Source organism: Hemiscyllium ocellatum, chromosome 4, assembly GCF_020745735.1.
Source record: "Hemiscyllium ocellatum isolate sHemOce1 chromosome 4, sHemOce1.pat.X.cur, whole genome shotgun sequence".
Lineage (NCBI taxonomy): Eukaryota > Metazoa > Chordata > Chondrichthyes > Orectolobiformes > Hemiscylliidae > Hemiscyllium > Hemiscyllium ocellatum.
The window spans coordinates 67268195-67290197 of NC_083404.1; the positions used below are offsets into that span (position 1 = coordinate 67268195).

The window sequence follows — 22003 nt, forward strand, 5'->3', positions numbered from 1 at the left end:
CTCCTCCCTCACCTCCATCCAAGGCCCTAAAGGAGCCTTCCACATCCAAAGTTTTACCTACACATCCACCAATATCATTTATTGTATCTGTTGCTTCCGGTGCAGTCTCCTCTACATTGGGGAGACTGGACACCTCCTAGCAGAGCGCTTTAGGGAACATCTCCAGGACACCTGCACCAATCAACCACACCGCCCTGTGGTCCAACATTTCAACTCCCCCTCCCACTCTGCCGAGGACATGGAGGTCCTGGGCCTCCTTCACCGTCGCTCCCTCACCACCACACTCCTGGAGGAAGAACGCCTCATCTTCTGCCTCAGAACACTTCAACCCCAGGGCATCAATGCGGACTTCAACAGTTTCCTCATTTCCCCTTCACCCACCTCACCCCAATTCCAAACTTCCAGCTCAGCACTGTCCCCTGACTTGTGCTACCTGCCGATCTTCTTTTCCACCTATCCACTCCACCCTCGCCCCTTGACCTATCACCTTCATCCCCTCCTACCACTGCGCCCCCTTTATCTGCTGGCTTGATCGTGAAGTCGGGATTGAAGCAAAGGGATTGGAGGGCTGCGCGTTGAGGGTGAGAGGTTGGAGTGGGGGAGAGGGGTGGACAGGTTGTGGCGGTTAATGTCCCGGCGGCAGTTGGAGATGAAGAGGTCGAGGGCAGTTAATAGGCCAGCGCAGGGTGTTCAGGTGGATGCAGTGTGTTGGAGGTGGGCGAAGGGGTCCTCGGAAAGTGGATGGGAGTCCTAATTGTGAAAGTAAGCTCGGAGGCGGAGGCGGTGGAAGAAGTGTTCGACGTCACGCCGTGTATTAAATTCATTGATGCGTGGGCGGAGGGGGATGAAGGTGAGTCCTTTGCTGAGGACTGATCGTTCGTCCTCGGTGAGGGGGAGGTCTGGAGGGATGGTGAAAACTCGGCAGGGCTGGGAGCTGGGATCTGGTGTGGGTGTGGAGGTGGGAGTGGGGACAGAGCTAGGAGTGTGGGTGGGGCCAGTAACTGGAGTGGGTTTCTTGTTTTCCTTGTTTCTTGTCTTTCCCACAAGATGAGTCATCTATTTAGCGTTCACCCAGTGGAGTCCACTTATGGTCTTGTACTTTTCAGAAAGATCACCCCTCATTCTTTTAAAATTCCAGTGGATACAGGCCCACCATGCACATCCTTTCTTCATAGGACAACCTCTCTAATCCCAGGTGTTGGCAAGTACACCCTCTCTGAATTGTTTCTCATATATTTAAGTACTTTTTTAAATAAGGAGACCGAATCTCTACACCATACTTGAGATCTGGTTTCGGAAAGTCCTGTACAACTGGAATTAAACGTGCTACTTTTATAAACCATTTCTCCTTGCAAGATGTGGCAACATTCTATTTATCTTCCCAGTGAATTACAGCTGCATGCAATGTTTTGTGATTCATGTACCAAATCCCTGTCTACCTCAGAATTTTGTAATCTCTTGTGTTCTCTCACAATGTCTCTACAGAAACACTAACAGGGGGGGTGCTAGAAATGACTGGAGAAAACAATGTGTAACCTCAGAGAGTAATATATGGTATTTTGTCACAACATTAGTAAGGATGTTACGTAAAGACAATTACTGGAAGGAACAATGGAGTGGAAGTAAAGTAAATATAGCAAAGAGAAAATGGATGACAGATTAATTGCATCAATTCCTTATATCTTTGTGTAAGGGAGCTAGGGCAGATTGTGGTGAAGATCCAAGGCAGTCAACCAACTGGGAAGAATATGATAGCAGTGAACAAAATACCATTGATGACAAATTGCCATTGTCAGTCCAGCCCATGGGAAGTATATGATTAATCCAGGCTTTTGAAGCTGTGTTAAATGATGATGAGTTCAGTTTGAAATCCCATATGGATTCCAGAGATTACTTATCAGTATGATTTCAAATTCAAGGTTCACATTGTCCACAAAATACTTTATCTATACCCTGGGTGCATTGACCACTAATGATGCTGTTTCTAATCCAATCACTTCGCTGAATTATAGTAAAAAAGTGTGCTGAAAGAAAGTGAAATAGAGACATTCAGGAGAGCATTAGAATTATAGAGTCAGAGAGCTGTATAGGATGTAACATACCCTTTGATCTAACTCATCCATGCCAACCAGATATCCTAAATTAATCTACTCCCATTTGCCAGCATTTGGCTCATATCCCTCTAAACCCATCCTATTCATATACTGATCCAGATGCCTTTTGAATGTTGTAATTGTACCAACCTTCACCACTTCCTGTGGCAACTCATTCTATACATGCATCACCCTCTGCGTGAAACCTTTGCTTCTTGGGTTCCTTTTAAATCTTTTCCTTCTCACCTTAAACCTATGCTATCTACATTTGGACTCTGCTACCCCGAGGAAAAAACCTTGTCACTTCACCCGATCCATGCCCCTCATGACTTTGTAAATCTCTATAAGGTCACTCTTCGGTCTCCAATGCTCCAGGGAAAATAGCCTCAGCCGATTCAGCCTTTCCCAAGAGCTCAAAACTTCCAACTCTGGAAACATCCACATAAATCTTTTTTTCTAAACACTTTAAAGTTTCACAACATCCTCCCAATAGCAGAATTGAATGCAATACAGTAGTTCAACACCCCCCAAAATACCTGCAGGGGACACATTCCAAGACCTACCACGGAAGCCAGAAACCACAGATAATAGCAAACCCATTCATTTAAATGGGAGACTTATCTCCCCGGCAACCCCATGGTCCCTGGTTCTGGAATGTTCCATGTCATATGTTTAGGCCGCAGTAAACACAGATAACAGAAATCACAGAAATGGACTCCGTGGATTGGGCGGTCACCCTGTATTCCAAAAGTGGCCTAACCAACGTCCTATACAGCCACATGACATCCCAACTCCTATACTCAATACACGGTCCAATTAAAGCAAGTGCACTAAATACCACCTTCACTATACTGTTCAGCTACACCTGCACTTTCAAGAAACTATGAACCTGCACTCCAAGGTCTCTTTGTTCAGCAACATGCCCCAGACCTTACCATTAAGTATGCAGGTACTGCCCTGATTTGCCTTTTCAAAATACAGCACGTCACATTTATCCAAATTAAACTCCATTTGCCACTCCTTGGCCCATTGGCCCATCCAGTCAAGGTCCTGTTGAACTCTGGGATAACATTCTTCACTGTCCACTACACCAACAATTTTGGTATCATTTGCAAACTTACTAATTATACCTCATGTTCACATCCAAATAATTTCTATCAATGACAAACAGCAGTGAATTCTGCATTGATCCTTGAGGCACACCACTGGTCACAGGCCTTCAGTCCGAAAAACAACCCTCCACCACCACCCTCTGTCTCCACCCTTCAAGCCAGTTCTGTATCCAAATGGCTAGTTTTTCCTGTATTCCATGTGATCTAATCTTGCTAATCAGTCTACCATGCAGAACCTTGTCAAACGCCTTACTGAAGTCCATATAGATCATGCCCACCACTCTGCCCTCATCAATCCTCTTTGTTACTTCTTCAAAAAACTCAATCAAATTAGTGAGACACTCTTTCCTACGCACAAAGCCGTGCTGACTATCCCTAATCAGACCTTGTCTTTAAATGCATGTACATCCTGTCCCTCAGGACCCTCCCCAATAGCTTGCCCACTACTGATGTGAGGCTCACCAAACTATAGTTTCCTGACCTGTCCTTAACACTTTTCCTTAAGTAGAGGCACCACATTAGCAAGTATCCAGTATTCTGGCACTTTACCTGTGGCTATCGATGATACAAATATCTCAACCAGGGGCTCAGCAATCACTTCCCTAGCTTCCAACAGAATTCCAGGATACATCTGTTCAGGTCCTGGGGATTCATCCACCTTTATGCATTTTAAGTCCATCTCTTCTATAATATGGGTATGTTTCAAAAATTTGCTATTTATTTACCCAAGTATCTGGCTTCCTTCTCCATTAAACACTGATGCAAAATACTTGTTTAGAATCCCCCCCCATCTCCTGCAGTTCCACACATAGGCAGCCTTGCTGATATTTAAGGGGCCCGATTCTCTCCCTAAGCACTCTCTTGTCTTTAAAGTATTTGTGGAAACCTTTTGGATTCTCCTTAATCCTACTTGCCAAAGCTATCTCACGTCGCCTTTTTGTCCTGATTTCCCTCTTAACTATACTTCTGGGGATTCACTCCTTATCTGTTGTCTATACTTGACATATGCTTCCTTCTTTGTTTGACCAAAACCTCAATTTCTCCAGTCATTCTGTATTCCCTACACCTGCCAGCCTTACCCCCTCACCAGAAAGGAATATCTGGACTCTCATTATCTCATTTTTGAATGCTTTCCATTTTCCAGCCATTCCTTTACCTGCAATTATCAGCCCCCAATTGACTTTTGAAAGTTGTTACCTAATACCATCAAAATTGGCCTTCCTCCAATTTAGAGTTTTATCTTTTCGATATTTTTCCATCACTATTTTAAAACTATTAGAATTATGTTCACTATCCCCAAAGTGCTTCCCTGCTGACACCTCAGTCACTACCCCTGCCTTATTTCCCAAAATTAAGTCAAGCTTTACTCCTTCAGTAGATAGATTCACATTGGACAATGGATTCATGGTCATCATTACACTCTAATTCCAGATATTTGTTGAATTCAAATTCCACCATTTGCCATCGCGAGATTCAAACCTTGATCGCCAGAACATTACCTGGGTCTCTTTTTATTATCACTGGATAGTTAACCCATTGGCCATCGCCTTCCCTACTATTCTGACAGATAACTGAGATCTCCTTATAAATTTGCTTCTTCATTTCCCACTGACTATAGGAAGGTCTGTTGTATGATCCTAATCATCCCTTTGTTATTTCTCATTTCCAATCCAAATAACCTCACCTCCCTAAGTACAGCTGTAATGTTATCCCTTTTCAAAAATACCAGTCCCCTTCCTCTCACTCGCCCACCCCTGGCCCCACAACCTTACTGTAGCATCTATACCCGTGAACATTAAGCTACCAATCCTATCCATTCCTGAGCCATGTCTTTCGAATCGCAATGATTTTAAAGTCCCATGTCCCCAAATGTGCCCTGAGTTCATCTTCCTTACCTATTTGGCCTTTTGCATTAAAATAGATGCTGTTTATCAGTCCTGCCTTGTCCTCTGCTCTACCTTTTTGACACACTCCTTTTCCCAAATATGCCAGTCTGAGACTGATCTCTTTTCTGACTATCTCCCTGGGATCCCCACCTTCTAGTTTTATATCCTGCCAAGCAGCTGTAGCAAACATCCTTGCCAATATATTATCCCCCTTCCAATTCGGGTGCAATCCATTTTTCTTATAACGGTCACTTTTACTCCAGAAGAGATTCCTATGATCCAAAAAATGTAAATCATTTTCCGCTGCACCAGCTCCTCAGCCACGCATTTATCTGCTCTATCCTCCTATTCCTATTTTCACTAGCATCTGGCAGGGGGAGCAATCCAGATATTACTACTACCCTCGTGGACTTACTTTTTAAATTCCTGCTTAATTTCCAATATTCTCTCTTCAGAACCTCGTCTTTTTTTCTTCCTGTGCGTTAGTTTTGATGTGTGCAACAATCTCCTGCAGGTCCCCCTCCCCTTTTGTGAATATCCAGCACCCTCTCTGCGATATCCTTGATCCTGGCGCCAGGTAGACAGCGCACCATTCTCGTATCTTGTTGCTGGCCGCAGAAACTTATGTATCAGCATCTGACTAGAGAGTTCCCTATCACAATCGATTGTTTGAAACCTGACATACCCCATGTTACAGTAGAGCTAGTCTCGTTACCAGAAACCTCGCTGATAGTGCTACATTCCCAAGAGTCCATCACACCCTACACTTTCAAAAATAGTTTATTTGTTTCAGATGGGGATAGCCACATTACGCCTGCATTACCCATCTACCTCTTCTACATTTTCTGGAAGTAACCTGACTGTGTATCTGTGGTTTTTCTACCTTCCTGCAACTACCATCCATCACACCCTCTCCCAGCTCCTGTAACTTCCTCATTGCCTCTAACTGCTGCTCCGAATGAACCATGCAATCTGATAGGATTTGCAGCCAAACACACTCCTACAGACCTAATCATTAATAACATGAAAACTTTTCCTAATCTCTCACATCCACGGGAAGGGCATGTCACTGTACTAAAGACCATCTTTGCAGCTGAACAATCTATAGACTCAGAAAAAAGCACAGTCTCACTGCTGTATAAGCACCTCTGTAGGATAACTTAGTCCACATGTTTTATATTTTTAAAGTCTAACCAAGAGGCAGATCTCAATAAAACATATCATCATAAAAAATCTTCACTCTACTCACTATTGTAAATTTACAAGACGTAAGCTTACACTTTTTTAGAAAATGCCACTTCACTACTCCCCTGCTGTGAGCTCTGTCACACAGGTTTCTCCACGGTCAGCTGTGAATTTCACTGTTAGTTTATTTTTCTGAGAAAGAACTCCAATGTTCAGAGATATTTGAAACTAAAGGTTTCAAAATAGGAGAGGCAGACAGCTGTGCAGGTTTACTGCTCCATTTATTTCACCTCCCCCATGGTCAGTATTGTGCGCTAGCTGTCGTGTTCCCTTGCTTGCACTCTCTCTCGCTCATTCTTAAAGCATTAATTGAGAATACGAGGAAATCAGCTACAACACTGAAGATACCACAACAATATCACCCTGGTTTACCCAGAATCCTCTTAATCAAAAATGTTTAGTATTCTAGGGAAAAGTCAGAAGAATTTCACTAGAATGGCTCATTCAGAGTGCAAACTTATCGTCCATCCATAATTGCCCCTGAGAAGGTGGTGTAAGCTGCCTTCTTGAACCACTGCAGTCCATGCTGTGAGAAGATATCCACAGTACTGTTAAGGAGTTTGAGGATTTTGAGCCTGTCACTGTGAAGAAACAGTGACCCAGGATCTTGAGTGGCTTAGAAGGGATCTTTCGGCTTGTGGTAATCTCATGCATCTACTTCCCTGTTCTTCAAAGCAGTGGAGGTTGAGAGTTTGGACGATGTTGACAAAGGAGCTTTTGTGAATTGCTATGTTGCTGTATTTACATGGTACACATTGCTGATCCTGTGGCTATATGGTGGAATGTCTGAATGTTAAAGGTGATGGATTGGCTACTGATCAAGTAGTTTGTCTTGTTTTGGATGGTGTTGAGAATCTTAAGTGTTGTTGCAGCTACATTTAGTCAGAAAGGATGATTCTCCCCGAGGACTGTAAATCAGTCACTCTGGCCAATACTATCACAGGTCAATATACCTGAGACAGACATTTTGGTGAGGACACACTCCCTAAGGTTTGTTTTTCTCACTTTTTTTATTGGTTCTCTCACGATTTGCAGCTGAACCAGTGTAACAGCTATGACCATTCAAACTTAGCTGGCAGTGGTGTCAGTAAGCCACTCTTGATGGACGTTTGAAATCCTCCACCCAGAGGACGTTCTGTGCCTTCTGCTTGTTCCATTTGGTGCTCACCATGGAGGTGAACTGGTTCCTCAGAAGGCAGTATGGTGAATGATAATCAGCCTATGGTTTCCTTACTCATGTTTGAATTGGTGCCATGAGATTTGATGACAGCCAGAGTCAATGTTGAAGATTCCTAAGGCAACTCTTTCTTTTGGAGTACAATGTGCAGTTTTGGTCGCTATGTTACAGGAAGGATATTGTTAAACTGCAGAGAATTCAGAAAAGATTTACCAGGATGTTGCTGGGAAGAGACGGATTGAGATCTAAAAATTGACTGGATAAGCTGAAACTTTTTTTTCAGTGGAGCATAGGAAGTCGTGTGACCTTTGTTAAGGTTTACAAAATCATGAGGGGCATAGATAAGGTGAGTGATTGTGGTCTTTTCTTTATGGTGGGTGAGTTAGAAACTAGGGGGCATAGTCTTAAGATGAAAGGAGGAAGGTTTAAAAAGGATGTGAGCAGCAACTTTTTTACAAAGTGAATGGTCCATGGGTGGAATGAACTGTCAGAAAAAGTGGTGGCTACAAGTACAGTTACAACATTTAAAAGAATTTGCTAAGTTCATGAACAGGAAATACTTGGAGGGGACTAGACTAAACACAGGCATGTGGGAGTAGTTTAGCTTGGGAATATGGTTGGCATGGACTGGTTGGATCAAAGGCCTGTTTCCATGCTGTATGATTCTGTGATAGTGAACAATATTGCTGTGACTCTGAAGTCAACTGTAGGTCGGAATAGCTGGAATTGCATCTCGAAAGGATATGTTTGAACCAGATGAGTCCCAAAAAAGTGATTCAACCACCAAGTGTGATACAACCGTAGCAACCTTATTGTCAATACCCTGTGGGTTTACCATTGATAAGAAAGCGCCCAATGAAATTAACATCATGGCTAAAACAGGGCAGAAGCTGGCATTCTGCAGTGAGTGATGCAGCTATTGATCATCAAAGAGTGCCATGCCATTTGACCTGGACAGATGCAGCTGCAACACTGTTCCAGATGTTTGCTACCATGCACTGCAAGTTGTTGTGACAGTTACCACTGGACTTCTGTATGCAACCTGTTCAGAATCATATAGTACAGAAACAGCCCTTCAGCCCATTATACTGCCAAAACTATGCTATTTCTACACTTGTTCCACTTTCCAGCTCCAGTTACAACTTGAAGGTGATATTCAGATAATAGAGGTTCCTCCGTATGATCTATCTGAATATCGGATTATCCAAAGGAGATTTCGAGGTCCCAGTAGAAACATTACATCAAAGACATGTTTCCAACACTCATCACGTCTTTTGTTTACAATGATTAAACAGGCACCATTTCCAAATGACTGACCTCCCGCCCTCTCTCTCTCTCCCCACACTTGCCTTGGAGGTCTATAGAAGGGTGTACCTCAAAAATCTCCCTTCCCCCCCCCCCCCAGATAATCTCTCCAGCATGGTCCTGTACAGGGTAAAGGTGGAACCTGTCAAAACATTGCTGTAAAAAGGTGTGTGCGCGTGCTATTTGAAGACTTACTCCACAAAACTGGCAACAGCAGTCTTGTTGGTGTCCAGTCTGGCTGTCCCAGAGAGGGGGGGGGGGGGAATACGCACGGCAGGTGCAGGTTTGGATGGCGTGGGGGGAGGAGGGGGGGTGTGTTGGACAGGACTGGGGTGGGGGCTCATGCATGGTGTGCTTCTGCCTCGTCTCCTGAACGGGGAGCAGCTTAGATAAACTCCGACCCCCGGAGGAAAGGCATTTACTCAATTAACCCAACAATCGATTATCCGAGTGAAATAGGCCCCCCCCCCCGCCATCTCAGTGAGAAGGATAAGAATAACAATATCACAGGAGTACCATAACATCAAAGTTGTCCTCTATCAAAATTTGGAATTTTGGAATATTCTTTGTGTCTTTTCTCAGCTGATGTTCCAATAATAATAATTGTTTACAACTGGGAGAAATTGAGGACTGCAGATGATGGAGATCAGAGTCAAAAAGTGTGGCACTGGAAAAGTACAGCAGGTTAGGTGGTATCTGAGGAACAGGAGAGTCGGCGTTTAGGATATAAGCCTTTCATCAGGAATGGGGGAAAGAGCTGAGAGATAAATGGGGGTGGAGGTTGGGGGGGGGGGGGGGAAGGTAGTTTGGAAGGCGATAGATGTGGGTTCAGGTGATAAGGACAGGTTGGAGGGGAGGGTGGAGCACATAGGTCGGAAGGAAAATGGACAGGTAGGACAGTTCAAGAGGGCGGTGCTGGGTTGGATCTGGGATAAAGTGGGGGGAGGGGAGATAAGGAAACTGGGGGTCAATGTTAATGCCATGTGGTTGGAGGGTCCCAGGACGTAAGATGAAGCATTCTTCCTCCAGTCTTCAGGTGGCTTGGATTTGGCAGTGAAAGAGGCCCAGAATTTGTATGTCCTTGGCAATTTGGGAGTGGGAGTTGAAGTGGGTTTGTTTGGTGTGTGTATTCGAGAGATTTTCCCTGAAATGCTGCGCGAGTTAGCGTCCTGTCTCCCCGATGTAGAAGTGACCACATCGAGAGCAACAAGCACAATAGATGAGGTGTTTGGACATGCATCTCTGCCAGATCTGAAAGGATGCCTTGGGGCCTTGGACAGAGGTGAGGAGTGGAGCTGGGGGCTCAGGTTTTACACATCTTGACGTGGCAAGGGCAGGTGCCGCGGGTGGAGGTTGGATTGGTGGTGGCGAGATCTAATGAGGGACTCGCGGAGGGAATGATCTCTGTGGAATGCAAATGAAGGTGGAGAGGGAAATATCTCCTGGTGGGGTCTGATTGTAGGTGTTGGAAATGGCAGAGGGTAATGCACTGTATCCGGAGATTAGTGGGGTGGAAGGTTCTATCCTTCTTGCAGATGTGAGGTTCAAGGGTGGAGGTGCGAGAAGTGGAGGAGATGCGCTGGAGGGCATCGTGGAAAGGGAAATTCCACCTCAGGAAGGACATACAGGCACTGGAGCATGTCCAGCAGACATTCACACAAATGATACCTGGAATGGTAGGCCTAACATACGATGAACGGCTGAGGATCCTGGGATTGTATTCATTAGAGTTTCGAAAGTTGAGGGGAGACCTGATAGAAACTTACAAGACAATGCATGGCTTAGGAAGGGTGGACGCTGGAAATTTATTTCCATTAGGCGGGGAGGCTGAGACCTGTGGGCACTGCCTTAGAATTAGATGGGGTCAATTTGGAACTGAAATGAGGAGACATATCTTCAGCCAGACAGTGGTGGACCTGTGGAATTCATTGCCCTGGATCACAGTGGAGGCCAGGACGTTGGGTGCCTTCAAGGCAGAGATTGATAATTCCTTCCAAGATCAAGAATTTAACGGCTACGGGGAGAGTGCGGGCTAGTGGCATTGAAATGCCCATCAGCCACGATTGAATGGCGGAGTGGACTCAATGGGGCGAATGGCCTTGCTTTCACTCCTGTCTTATGGAAATTGCGGTCCTTGAAGTCAGAGGATATCTGGGATTCTTGGAGTGGAATTGCTCCTCCTGAGAGCAGATGTGGTGGAGACAGCGGATTTGAGAGTAAGAGATACCGTTTTACAGCAGGTGAGTGGGCAGAGGTGTAGTCCAAGTAGCTGTTGGAGTCAGTGGGTTTGCAGTAGATGTCCAATTTGAGTAGGTTGTCAGAAATGAAGATGGAGAGGTCCAGGAAGGAGAGGAAGGTATCTGAGATGGTCCAGGTGAACTTAAGGTCAGGAGGGAAGGTGTTAGTAAAGTTGATGAACTGTTCAACCTCCTCATGGGAGCATGCGGTGGCACTGATACAGTCATCAGTGTAATGGAGGAAAAGGTGGAGGATGGCACCATGTAACTGCAGAAGATGGAGTGTTCCACTTATCTGATGAAGAGGTAGGCAGAGCTGGGGCCCATGCAGATGCCCATGGCTACCCCTTTGGTCTGAAGGAAGTGGGAGGATTCGAAGGAGAAATTGTTGAGAGTGAGGAGCATCCTTGTAAATCTTTTCTGAACCTCTTCAAGTTTCACAACATCATCCTTCCGATAGGAAGACCAGGATTGCAGGCAATATGCCAAGAGTGGCCTAACTAATGTCCTGAACAGCCGCAACATGACTCCCATCTCCTGTTCGATGCACTGACCAATAAAGAAAAGCATACCAAACACCTTCTTCGTTATCCTATCTACCTGTGACTCTACTTTCAAGGAACGATGAACCTGCACTCCATGGTCTCTTATTGTTCAGCAACACTCCCTCAAACTTGACCATTAAGTGCCCAAGTCCTGCTAAGATTTGCTTTCCCAAAATGCAGCAGCCCGCATTTATCTAAATTAAACATCATCTGCCACTTCTCAGCCCATTGGCTCATCTGATTCAGATTACAATGGGATCTTAGGTAACCGCTTCACAATCTAAAACACCTCCAATTTTGGTGTCATCTGCAAACTTACTAACTATACCTCTTAAGTCTGCCAATTGAATGAGTGTGTCAGTGGAGGGATACTAGTTGGGTTGGCAGGAGAGGAAATAATGGAAGGGCTTGGAGGCCTTCAAGGAAGACTGCAAATGCCAACGTCATAGCATCAGCAACACCCAAACTACAGTGGTTCAAATTCAGCCCTCTCCTTGAGTAGAAATGGGCATTAAATTTAAGCTGGTCAATATTGACTACTACTTGGAAAACAGTTTGTAACAGTTGTAAAGTATATCATTTGGAATTGTTGATGACTAGGAAAGAATATAAAGGTACTTTTGAACATTGAGAACTATTATTTGGCAATTTTAAAAATATCAAGCTTCATTATAATGCATGTGATTGAGTAGTTTTGAAATTGGCTTGATTTTAAACAAACAGCATATTATGTTTTCATGGAATTTTCTGATTTTCAGTAATGAACTGGACCTTGGCAATTAAATAGATTTTGAAAGCTGTTCTTCCACTTTGACTCAGATGTGACAATTTGGCATGGGGAAGGGGAATGGAAGTGAAACACATCCATGTCAGGGATAGGTGAAATATTCTCAGAAAGGAAGCAAGGAACACTGCCCGAGTAGGGAATATTTGTCGAGTAAACCTCTCTGGGACAGCAATATTTGTTGGCCACTGTTTCAAGTGAGTTTTGAACATTTTCAGAAAGGCAGCAATTTTTTGTGACCATGGAAGAAGTTTGCTAACCTGAGAAGTAAGATGATAATTTTTCAAGAAGTAATTCCTTCTGTGTCAGCCTATTGATTGTAGAGTAATGCTGTAATTTGATGCAAGAAATACATTTGGAGTCCTAAAATAGTAACATTGAAACAGGAAAGGATTTGGAATTTGAATTTGGACAACTGACACTGAAATGTTTGAAATGTGATGTTTGACAGAAATAGTCAGCAGCATGAGCTGAATTTGAGAAATATGTAGATCAGAAAATATTGGATGTGCAATGTCCAATTTTTTAATAAGTTTTTTTATATAAGTTGTGTAGGTTTGGTTTCAGAAAGCAGAGTCTCCGAGGCCAGGGCATAAAATTTTGGACAAGCCTTAAGTATGCGATTATAGAATCAAAGGATGCTGGGACTGGAAAATTTAAAGGGCTGTATACAGTAGAACTCGATTATCCGAATTTCTGGTTATCCGAACAAGATCTCAAGGTCCCATAAAAGCGGCATTAGGCAACTCAGCATTCAGTTATCAGTTAAACGGCAAGGTGTGAATTGCCGGATAACCAAGAAATGTTCGATAACCGGCACTCATAAATTACCGCTTGCTTTCGGTTATCTGAACAATCATCTCGCTCGGATAATCAAGGTTCTACTGTATTCTGAATTGAACTGTTTAATTCAAATGCCACTTGCAGACAATTGGACTGTGCTGTGAAACTTTCTCTGAGTCGGCAATCATTTGAAATGAGTGAGAGTTTCCCCTCCTCTGCTCCCAAGGTGTTGTCAGAACCCCATTTTAAAATGTTACACCTTGTTCAATCACCTGTTACTGGGTTTATAAGAACAAAATGATTTTCAGGTTTAAACATCCTGTGGAGTGTTTTTTTTTCCTCTTTTAATGGGTTGTGGTTGTTGCTAATGAGTCCAGTACTGTTATCCATTCTGGTTTTTCTTGAACTGGATGGTTTTCGAAACCATTTTTAAGAGAGCAGTTAAGAGTCCAACATATGACTGTGTGATTATAGGTCAGACCTATTTAAAGGAGGGGATAGCAGGATTCCATCATTTAAACTATGTAGTGAACCAAATTGATTTTTGTAAAAACATGTGGTTATTTAATCACTGTATCATAGTCTAGATTTAGTTGAACTATTAACCAAATCCTCTTGATAACTAGTTCAGTGACATTGTCATGATGCTGCTATCACTATCTCGAGTTAATTATCAGGTAATATTTTACAGAAGTTTATGAACTCCTCTCTTCAGCCCATGTTTATGCCTCACTAACAAATACAGCACTCAGTTGTAGAACCACCACAAGGCAATGACGATTGAAGACCTCCCAGAGATATCTAAATGTCTCAACGAGGCTTACTTCAAGGTCTGTGAACCCCTTGATCTGCAGCTGACAGCAAACTCCAAGCTGTTAATCTTACACAAAGCTGCCATTTCTAAACTCTCTACTTAATGCATGGGGTAGAGGGGTGTTGGCTTGTGACTATGTAAAAGTGGTATAGCCTGCGTGACTTTATGGATCACTAGCATGACTTTGCATTTAGTGGCACATTTCTAATAGGTGTGCAGTCACTGCTCATAGGCATAGAACTTTGAAGGTGGCAAAATATTTTGATAGGGTTCTTGGGAAAGCATAAGGGACCTTTTTGGTTTCGTAGAGCTATTGTGTACAAAAGCAGTGAAGTTATGCTGAACATTTATAAAGCTCTGGTTAGGCCACAACTAGGGTTATTGTCTTCCATTCTGGTTATTGCAGTTTTAGCAAGGATGTGAAAGTTCTTGAGACGGAACACAGGAGATTAACCAGAATAGCTTCAAGGATGAGGGGCTTTTAGCTACATAATTAGTTTGGGGAAGCTAAGGTTGTTCTCCTCCTAAGCCAGTTACATTGAGCAATGATCCCTTCACATACAGTAGACAGAGAAAACCTGTTCACACTGGCTGGTGTAAAGGGGCACAGAGAAACAGATTGTATGTTTTTAGGAATATAGAACTTAACAAAGAAGGAGGCCTTTTGGCCCTTCAAACTTGTTCCCCATTCAATAAAATTATGGCTGATTTAGTTGTGCTCTCAGGTCCAATCTTCTGCCAGTCTCCAGTAACCCTTGACTTCCATTTTCTATCAAAAATCAATCTAATGTTTGACAAGGCACAAGGAGATACGAAGAAGAACTTCTATGCAGCTTTTGAGCAACCTGAAGGAATGATGGCCTGAAACTCTGCCAACCAAAATGATAGAAGCTGAGGCGCTCAATGATTTCAGAAATAATTTAGATTAGCATTTGAGGAAAATAAACTTGCAGGGATAGAATGGGGCTGACTAGATTGCTCCACGAAAAACCTATAGAGTTGATGGATGAAATAGCCTCCTCCTTTGCCTTTATGACTCTTTAATGCCCGAGTCTGGATAAATTGCTTCCCTAAGGCTGCAATTTTCAGTATTCTATAATTCCATATACTGGAAATAATCAAAAAATGTAAAGTTATCTGAAATTGTCTTTGTTTTGTAAGTTAGAAAGTGTAAGGAGTTGGCCTGATGAAGGATGCTACAGTTTGGGGATGAATTTTAATTGAGGCAGTCATTTGTCTGAAAACTTTGCTTTCTACGAGTATATTCAGTTGTACTTTTTATTTTCAAAAGGGAAATTCAGTTTTATTTCAGTGGTTGTTCGTTGTGAATTTATTGTGCTGAAAACATAAAAGCATGCATTAATTTATGGATGTGAATGTAACAGAGCTAATATTGATGTTGAAACAAAGATAATTGGTCTAGCATTGATTAATGATGCATATTGATTTGATACAATTTTAAAAACCTTTCATCTCAGTTTAGCAGAAATTTTTAGTTTGCTGAACATAGATTAATGTACTTTACAGCATTCATAAATGAAGTCTTTATTTTCGAAATTGAGCAAAATGAATTTACAAAATTATCTCTTTTTGATGCAGCAGTTGGCACTTCTTCCAATTATTACCTTTTAATAAAGACAAAATGTTGTTAAGGGGATAATGTAAAAAGTAAAGAAACAAAAGCTATGATAATGGCAGTAAAACTCAGCCATCATAACCTTTTCTTCACTGGGACCTCCAGAATCTGTGCACAGAATGAATTGCGAAGGTAAGTTGCTGTCAATAATTCTGTTTTCCTCAGAATGTACACTGATGAAGTTCCATCAGTGTGCAAGTTCTGAATAATCAAGGGATGGATACGGGCTTCCTGTTTTACATTTAATCTCACTTTCTACAAAATGTGAAACTTAAATTAAATTTAACTGTACTTTTGACAGTACACTAAGTTAGCAGTTGCTGATAAATACTGTCACTTGACCTGAAAAGTTGATTTGAAAAAAATCCATGTAAAAGTAAGTTTTATTTCCAGATGTTTAGCTTTTCTTCTACCTTAACAATCATAATAATTTGTTCCACGATATGAAAACTTTTTAATTGAGTGGGTGGATTTATTGCTTTTATCTTAGTTTGCTGTGTGTTGGATGTTTCATAATGATTTGCTACTTACCCTGTTTGTTGACATTGCTGTGTTGCATAGATCTCTGTGCTGATTTAAAGTTCCATTGAGAAAGGAGAATACTATGCCACAGTGATTGCTAGAACATTTCATGTTCAGCAGGAAGTGCCATTTCTTCATTATTGGTCATAAAATTCAATCCGATGGATCCGTTTAGAGCTGTGGTGAACAAGAGAATCATTACAATTTTCAGTTCTTCGAAGAAATGGGAACAATGGTTTGATCTGAAAACTCTGTGCTAATGTTGAGTCGTAAAGTTGTAAATAGAAGGAAGAGGTGCCTTTCTCTGCATCAACTAAAATTCATCTGACTAGTGGTGGAGGCAAAAGTTAGAGAAGGCATACTTTGAATGGGGTGGAGATTTAAATTAGCATTACCAGGTAAATGGTATGCTGGCAAGTGGTTCCAACCATGTCATGAAATTTCTAATGCCCGAAAGTAGCATTTGACACCATCCTAACCGTATAAAATATATGGTGAGGTTTGAATATGTTGATTTTTTTTAGACCACGAACTGGAGTGAGAGACAGAGATGGTAAAATGGTCTTCAGTTGTCTTTATTCAGGAGAACTTGGTATTACAGGTTTCTGAACTGAAGCTGCAGCATTGAGTGGAAGTGACCTGATGTGGAGGAGCTGGTGTTGGACTGGTGTGGACAGAGTTAAAATTCACACAACGGCAACAGGCTTATTTTGAAGCACTAGCTTTTGGAGCACTGCTCGTTAATCAGGTAGTTGTGGAGCAGGACCATAAGACATTTTATAAGAATTATATTTGCAGATAATTTTATTTTGCTCAGAAAAATGCACAACCTGCAGGCAGACAATCCATGTAATATTTTGTAAATTCCAGTTTGGAAGTAGAACCAACCTGACTCAAGATTGGGATGCAGACAAACTCCAACCATACACCTTTAATGCATTGTCTGAGTTGAGATGTCATTTTTTTAAATATAAAATCTTAAGTTATCTCGCGAATGTGACTTAAAAGAAGTTCTGGGATTTACGTATTAGTGAACTGAAACCTGCAACTCATTCTAAAAGATTAGATTACTTACAGTGTGGAAACAGGCCCTTCGCCCCAACAAGTCCACACCGACCCGCTGAAGCGCAACCCATCCATACCCCTACATTTACCCCTTACCTAACACTACGGGCAATTTAGCATGGCCAATTCACCTGACCCGCACATCTTTGGACTGTGGGAGGAAACCGGAGCACCCGGAGGAAACCCACGCAGACATGGGGAGAACGTGCAAACTCCACACAGTCAGTCGCCTGAGTCGGGAATTGAACCCGGGCATCGGGCGTTGTGAGGCAGCAGTGCTAACCACTGTGCCACCGTGCCGCGGGATGAAAGACTCAACAGCAATCTAGGTTTGTTCAATATATCATTTCAGTTACATGACACTGTAATCTTCTGTTATAAATTCTGTGTCTTAAGGTACTGCTCCACAACTACCTGATGAAGGAGCAGCTCTTCAAAAGCTAGTGCTTCCAATTAAACCTGTTGGATATCAGTTGGTGTTGGGAGATTTTTAACCCGATCATAACAGACAGCTCATTAATATGATCAACATTTACAAGGTGCAGTTATCAATTCATTTAAAAGTACTTGAAACTGATTCGTTCAGCCAAGTACTTGAGAACTGTCGGTTCAGTTAAGTGGTTTAGACCAAATATGGACTAAATGTAAACTCAGTGGTTACCTCCTGCTGTGCACTCAAGGGTTTTTACTATGTTAAACAGTCACACCTACCTGCTCTCTTTAGTTTCCTTTATATCACTTTGGGTGCCACTGTAAACTTTGATTCTGATCTAATGAAGTTTCGATGATCAAATTAATTCTCCCCTTTTTATTCTGTCCTGCCTGAGGGTTTCTGCTGAACCCGACACATGTATTTAGTTAATGATACTTTATAGTTTTGATGATTGACTTATAGTTGGATTAAGCTATTAAGAAAAGTGAACTTGTACACATCCGTCCAGCAAGTACTGTTAATTGTATGTGCTTCTTTGACTAAAATAACTTCCTTATGACTTGGTGTTCTAATTTTAAAGGCATGCATTTCTGGGACTAAAATCAACAGAATTTGATGTTTGTGGTTCAATAGGAAAGTTCTCCATCATTCTATATATAATTTTAATTACTTAGGTACCTAAGCTGCTTAAATCTAACTATATAAATTGTTCAGTTTTGATAAGTATATTTGTTAAATTAGATTATTTTGTTTTGATGGGCTTCACACCTATAATAATAATGGGGGAGGATAGTTATTTAAGTTTTTGAAGGGAAATTCAAAGATCTAGAACCAAGCAAGGTATCGACTAAAGTATGTCAATGGGTCAGGAAGAACATTAAGAAGAACAGAAAGGAATAAGGCATTAACGTTTCATAGAACATGGAACAGTACAGCACAGTACAGGCCCTTCAGACCTTGTTGTGCTGACCATTTATCCTACTCTAAGATCAAACTAACCCTTCACTGTACTATCATCCATGTGCCTATCCAAGAGTTGCTTAAATGTCCCTCATGTATCTGACTCTACTGCCACTGCTGGCAGTGCCTTCCACACACTTACCACTCTCCTATGTAAAGAACGGACCTCTGACATTTCTCCTGAACCTTCCTCCAATCATTTTAAAATTATGCCCTCGTGATAGCCATTTCTGTTCTGGAAGAAAATTTCTGACGACCCACTCTATCTATTCCTGTCATCATGTTGTACACCTCTATCAAGTCACCCCTTGCCCTTCTTTGCTCCAATGAGAAAAGCCTTAGCTCCCTCAACCTTTCTTCATAAGGTATACCCTCCAGTCCAGACAGCATCCTGGTAAATCTCCTCTGCACCTTCTCTAAAGCTTACACATGCTTCCTATGATGAGCTGAACAGAACTGAACACAATATTCCAAGACTTTGGGGAAAATTAGAAAAAGTCCAAGCTCAAGGCACTATATCGGAAGGCAAGAAGTATTCAAAAATGTATTTTCAACAAAACAAAATGACATTGTATTTGCTCAAAATTCCTTTTTAAACAATCCTGAGTTGTTTCGAATCGGATGAAAATGGCACCTATTTAAATTTGCTGTTCACTGAACTTAATCAAAAGCCACTCAATGCCATAAGGAAAATGTTGTTGACTCATTTTCCTGTTGTTTAATTTCACAAATTTTGATTTTTTTACATGTTCCTAAATACTCTTTGCAATGTATAGAGATGTTTTATCTTATATATGAACTAGATTCCACAGTTATTTAACTTATTGTTGTGCTGTAGAAAGGAATGACACAACAGCAATTTGTGCAGAAAAGTGTTCATATGTCATTTAGGTGTAAAATTCCTGATATGGTCATGCTTTTTCAAGAAAATGTAGCACTCATGGTTATAAAATAGATGCCGATTTAGCATTTTATATTGCCTTCATTTATAATAACACCAACTATGTGTTTATTTATTTCTGTCTTATTGATCCACTTTAAGCTTGCTTGCTTTATTTCTTAGCATCATGTTTTGATAAATATAACGTTTTTATCTTCTAGGGAGGTGTACCATACAAAACGTATGCAGCACGTGATGTGTGTAAAGTGGTCTGCTGATAACAAGTATATACTTTGTGGTTCTGACGAAATGAATATCCGTTTGTGGAAGGCTAATGCTTCTGAAAAGCTTGGTGTAGTAAGTTTACAGTGTTTTAAAAGATTTCTTCCAGTATTCATTCTAAAATGAATTTACATCATTACTAATTCCTGATTTACAAGTGTTATACAGTAATCTTGTGATGTTTGCTTGTATGGTTATATATGATAGCATTCCTTTAAACTTTGTTATATGAAGAACTTGGCTGTATAAAATTGCAACGGTAGAAAGCTCAAAACCAAATAAATTCTAACCAACAAAATACTGCAGTACTTCACAGGAGGCTCCACACTACTGAGGATGTCACCTAGAAAGGGGGTGAAACATTTGCAAGCCAAATTCGCAGCTCAGTGAACATACCCACAATAACTGCAACCGGCACCTGAGCTACAAATCTTTACACAAACCATGAATAATAATCGTTGTTAAGTACAGAATGTTGGTGCATATTTTCTGTTACCATGGATCTTTCCAACAGATAAATTGGGGGCTCTGCGTACTTTGATACCATTCTTAACTTTTGTGATGATCCCAGGATAATTGGGATTTTATTTCCAGCACTCTATCCCACTGATAAGACACTGTATCCACATGAAAATCCCATTGTGGAACTACTTTCTGCCACAGTTTAATTTGACCTACCCTTTCTGTAAGAAGGCACATGGCACTTACTCAAAATTGCACAAAAAGTAAAAATGATGAGCTTGCATTTATATTACACGTTCCATGAATACAGGACATGCCAAGGCTCTTCTTTCGAGATGGGAAATTTGCACAAAATGGCAGATTTCCACCATCCCAGTGTTGGAAATGTGCAATTTAAAATCTTGTATTTCTGACACTCCCCCTTTTTAGAAAATAAATCTGTCCATTTCATTGGTAGTTCCAATTTATTTCAAAACTGGCTAGAAATATTTATAACTGTCTAAATGTCAAAAGCTGCTTACTATGAATAACTGTCATTGAAACTGACCATTTCTTTTTAACCTGGCCAATCATGAAACTGCTTGCTTTCAGCAACAGTTTTTCTCTTCACTGCAGCTCTCCCATTTCAGTGAAGAGGTTGGCGCTGGGTTGGAAGTGAGGTTGCGAATGGAAAACTGATTCAGCTTGGGAAGGCATGAGTGAATGGAGGTCTGAGTGGGGATTGCAGGATGTGAATGAATAATTGGGAGCAGGCTGTGTTAGTGGGTGATGAGGTGATTACAATCTGTGGGTGGGTAAGAGAAGGCTCTTGATTGACTTCTGTCATTGTGAAACAAGGGTACAGAAAATAATATTTTTATAAAGTACTATTTAAAATGCTTCACGTAATATATGTTTATATTGATCACAGGAACATTATTAAAATGTACCAAGTGCGACATGCTGTTTTTGATTTTGCTGGAGTCATTGAATCAGACAGTCATACAGTGCAGAAATAGACCCTTTGGCCCACCTAGTCCATTCCAACCAGGTTTCCTAAACTGAACTAGTCCTGTTTTCCTGCATTTGGCACTTACCCCTCTATCCCTCTAAACCTCTCCTCTTGTGTACCTGTCCAATTATCTTTTAAATGTTGCAATTGTACTTGCCCCTACCACTTCTTCTGGCAGCTTGTTCTGTATCTGCATTACCCTTTGTGAAAATATTTCCCCACAGATCCCTTTTAACTCTTTCCTGTCACCTTAAACTGACCACTAGATTTGGACTTCCCTACCATGGGGAAAAGATCTTTGTAGTTACTTTATCTATGTCCTCAAGAAGATCACCCCTCAGCCTTCTACACTCCAAGGAAAGCAGTTCCAGCCTACCATATGAATTGACAAGACTTTTTCATGTGTGTAAATATAGAATTTATGGACATCACCTTTCAAGTGCAGCCTTTGATGCCCATCCTGAATGGCCTTTCAAAGGTGGTGATGAAATAAAATTGGATCACATTAGAAAATATTTGTGAAGAACTGCCATATTACTTCACTTCACCCAGCAAGATCATGTTTTATTATTGGTATGAATTTTCTGTATTACGTGCTTTAACTGCATTGAATGGTAAATTGCTAAGATTGTAAGATGTAGGATCAGAATTAGATCATTTGGCTCATTGAATCTGCTCTTCCATTCAATCATGGCTGATCTGTTTCTCAGTTGAAATGTGTTGCTGGTTAAAGCACAGCAGGTCAGGCAGCATCCAAGGAATAGGAAATTCGACGTTTCGGGCATAAGCCC

At 41.5% G+C, this 22003-nt stretch overlaps 1 protein-coding gene across 2 annotated transcripts in view; it reads left to right on the forward strand.

Annotated features, from left to right (window-relative positions):
• Positions 1-22003, forward strand: part of dcaf13 (ddb1 and cul4 associated factor 13) — an 83982-nt gene that overhangs the window by 33946 nt on the left and 28033 nt on the right. For both annotated transcript variants that reach the window (XM_060823346.1, XM_060823337.1), the window contains exon 9: positions 19699-19834. In XM_060823346.1, the coding sequence (XP_060679329.1) occupies positions 19699-19834 (136 nt within the window). The remainder of the gene's footprint in view (positions 1-19698; positions 19835-22003) is intronic.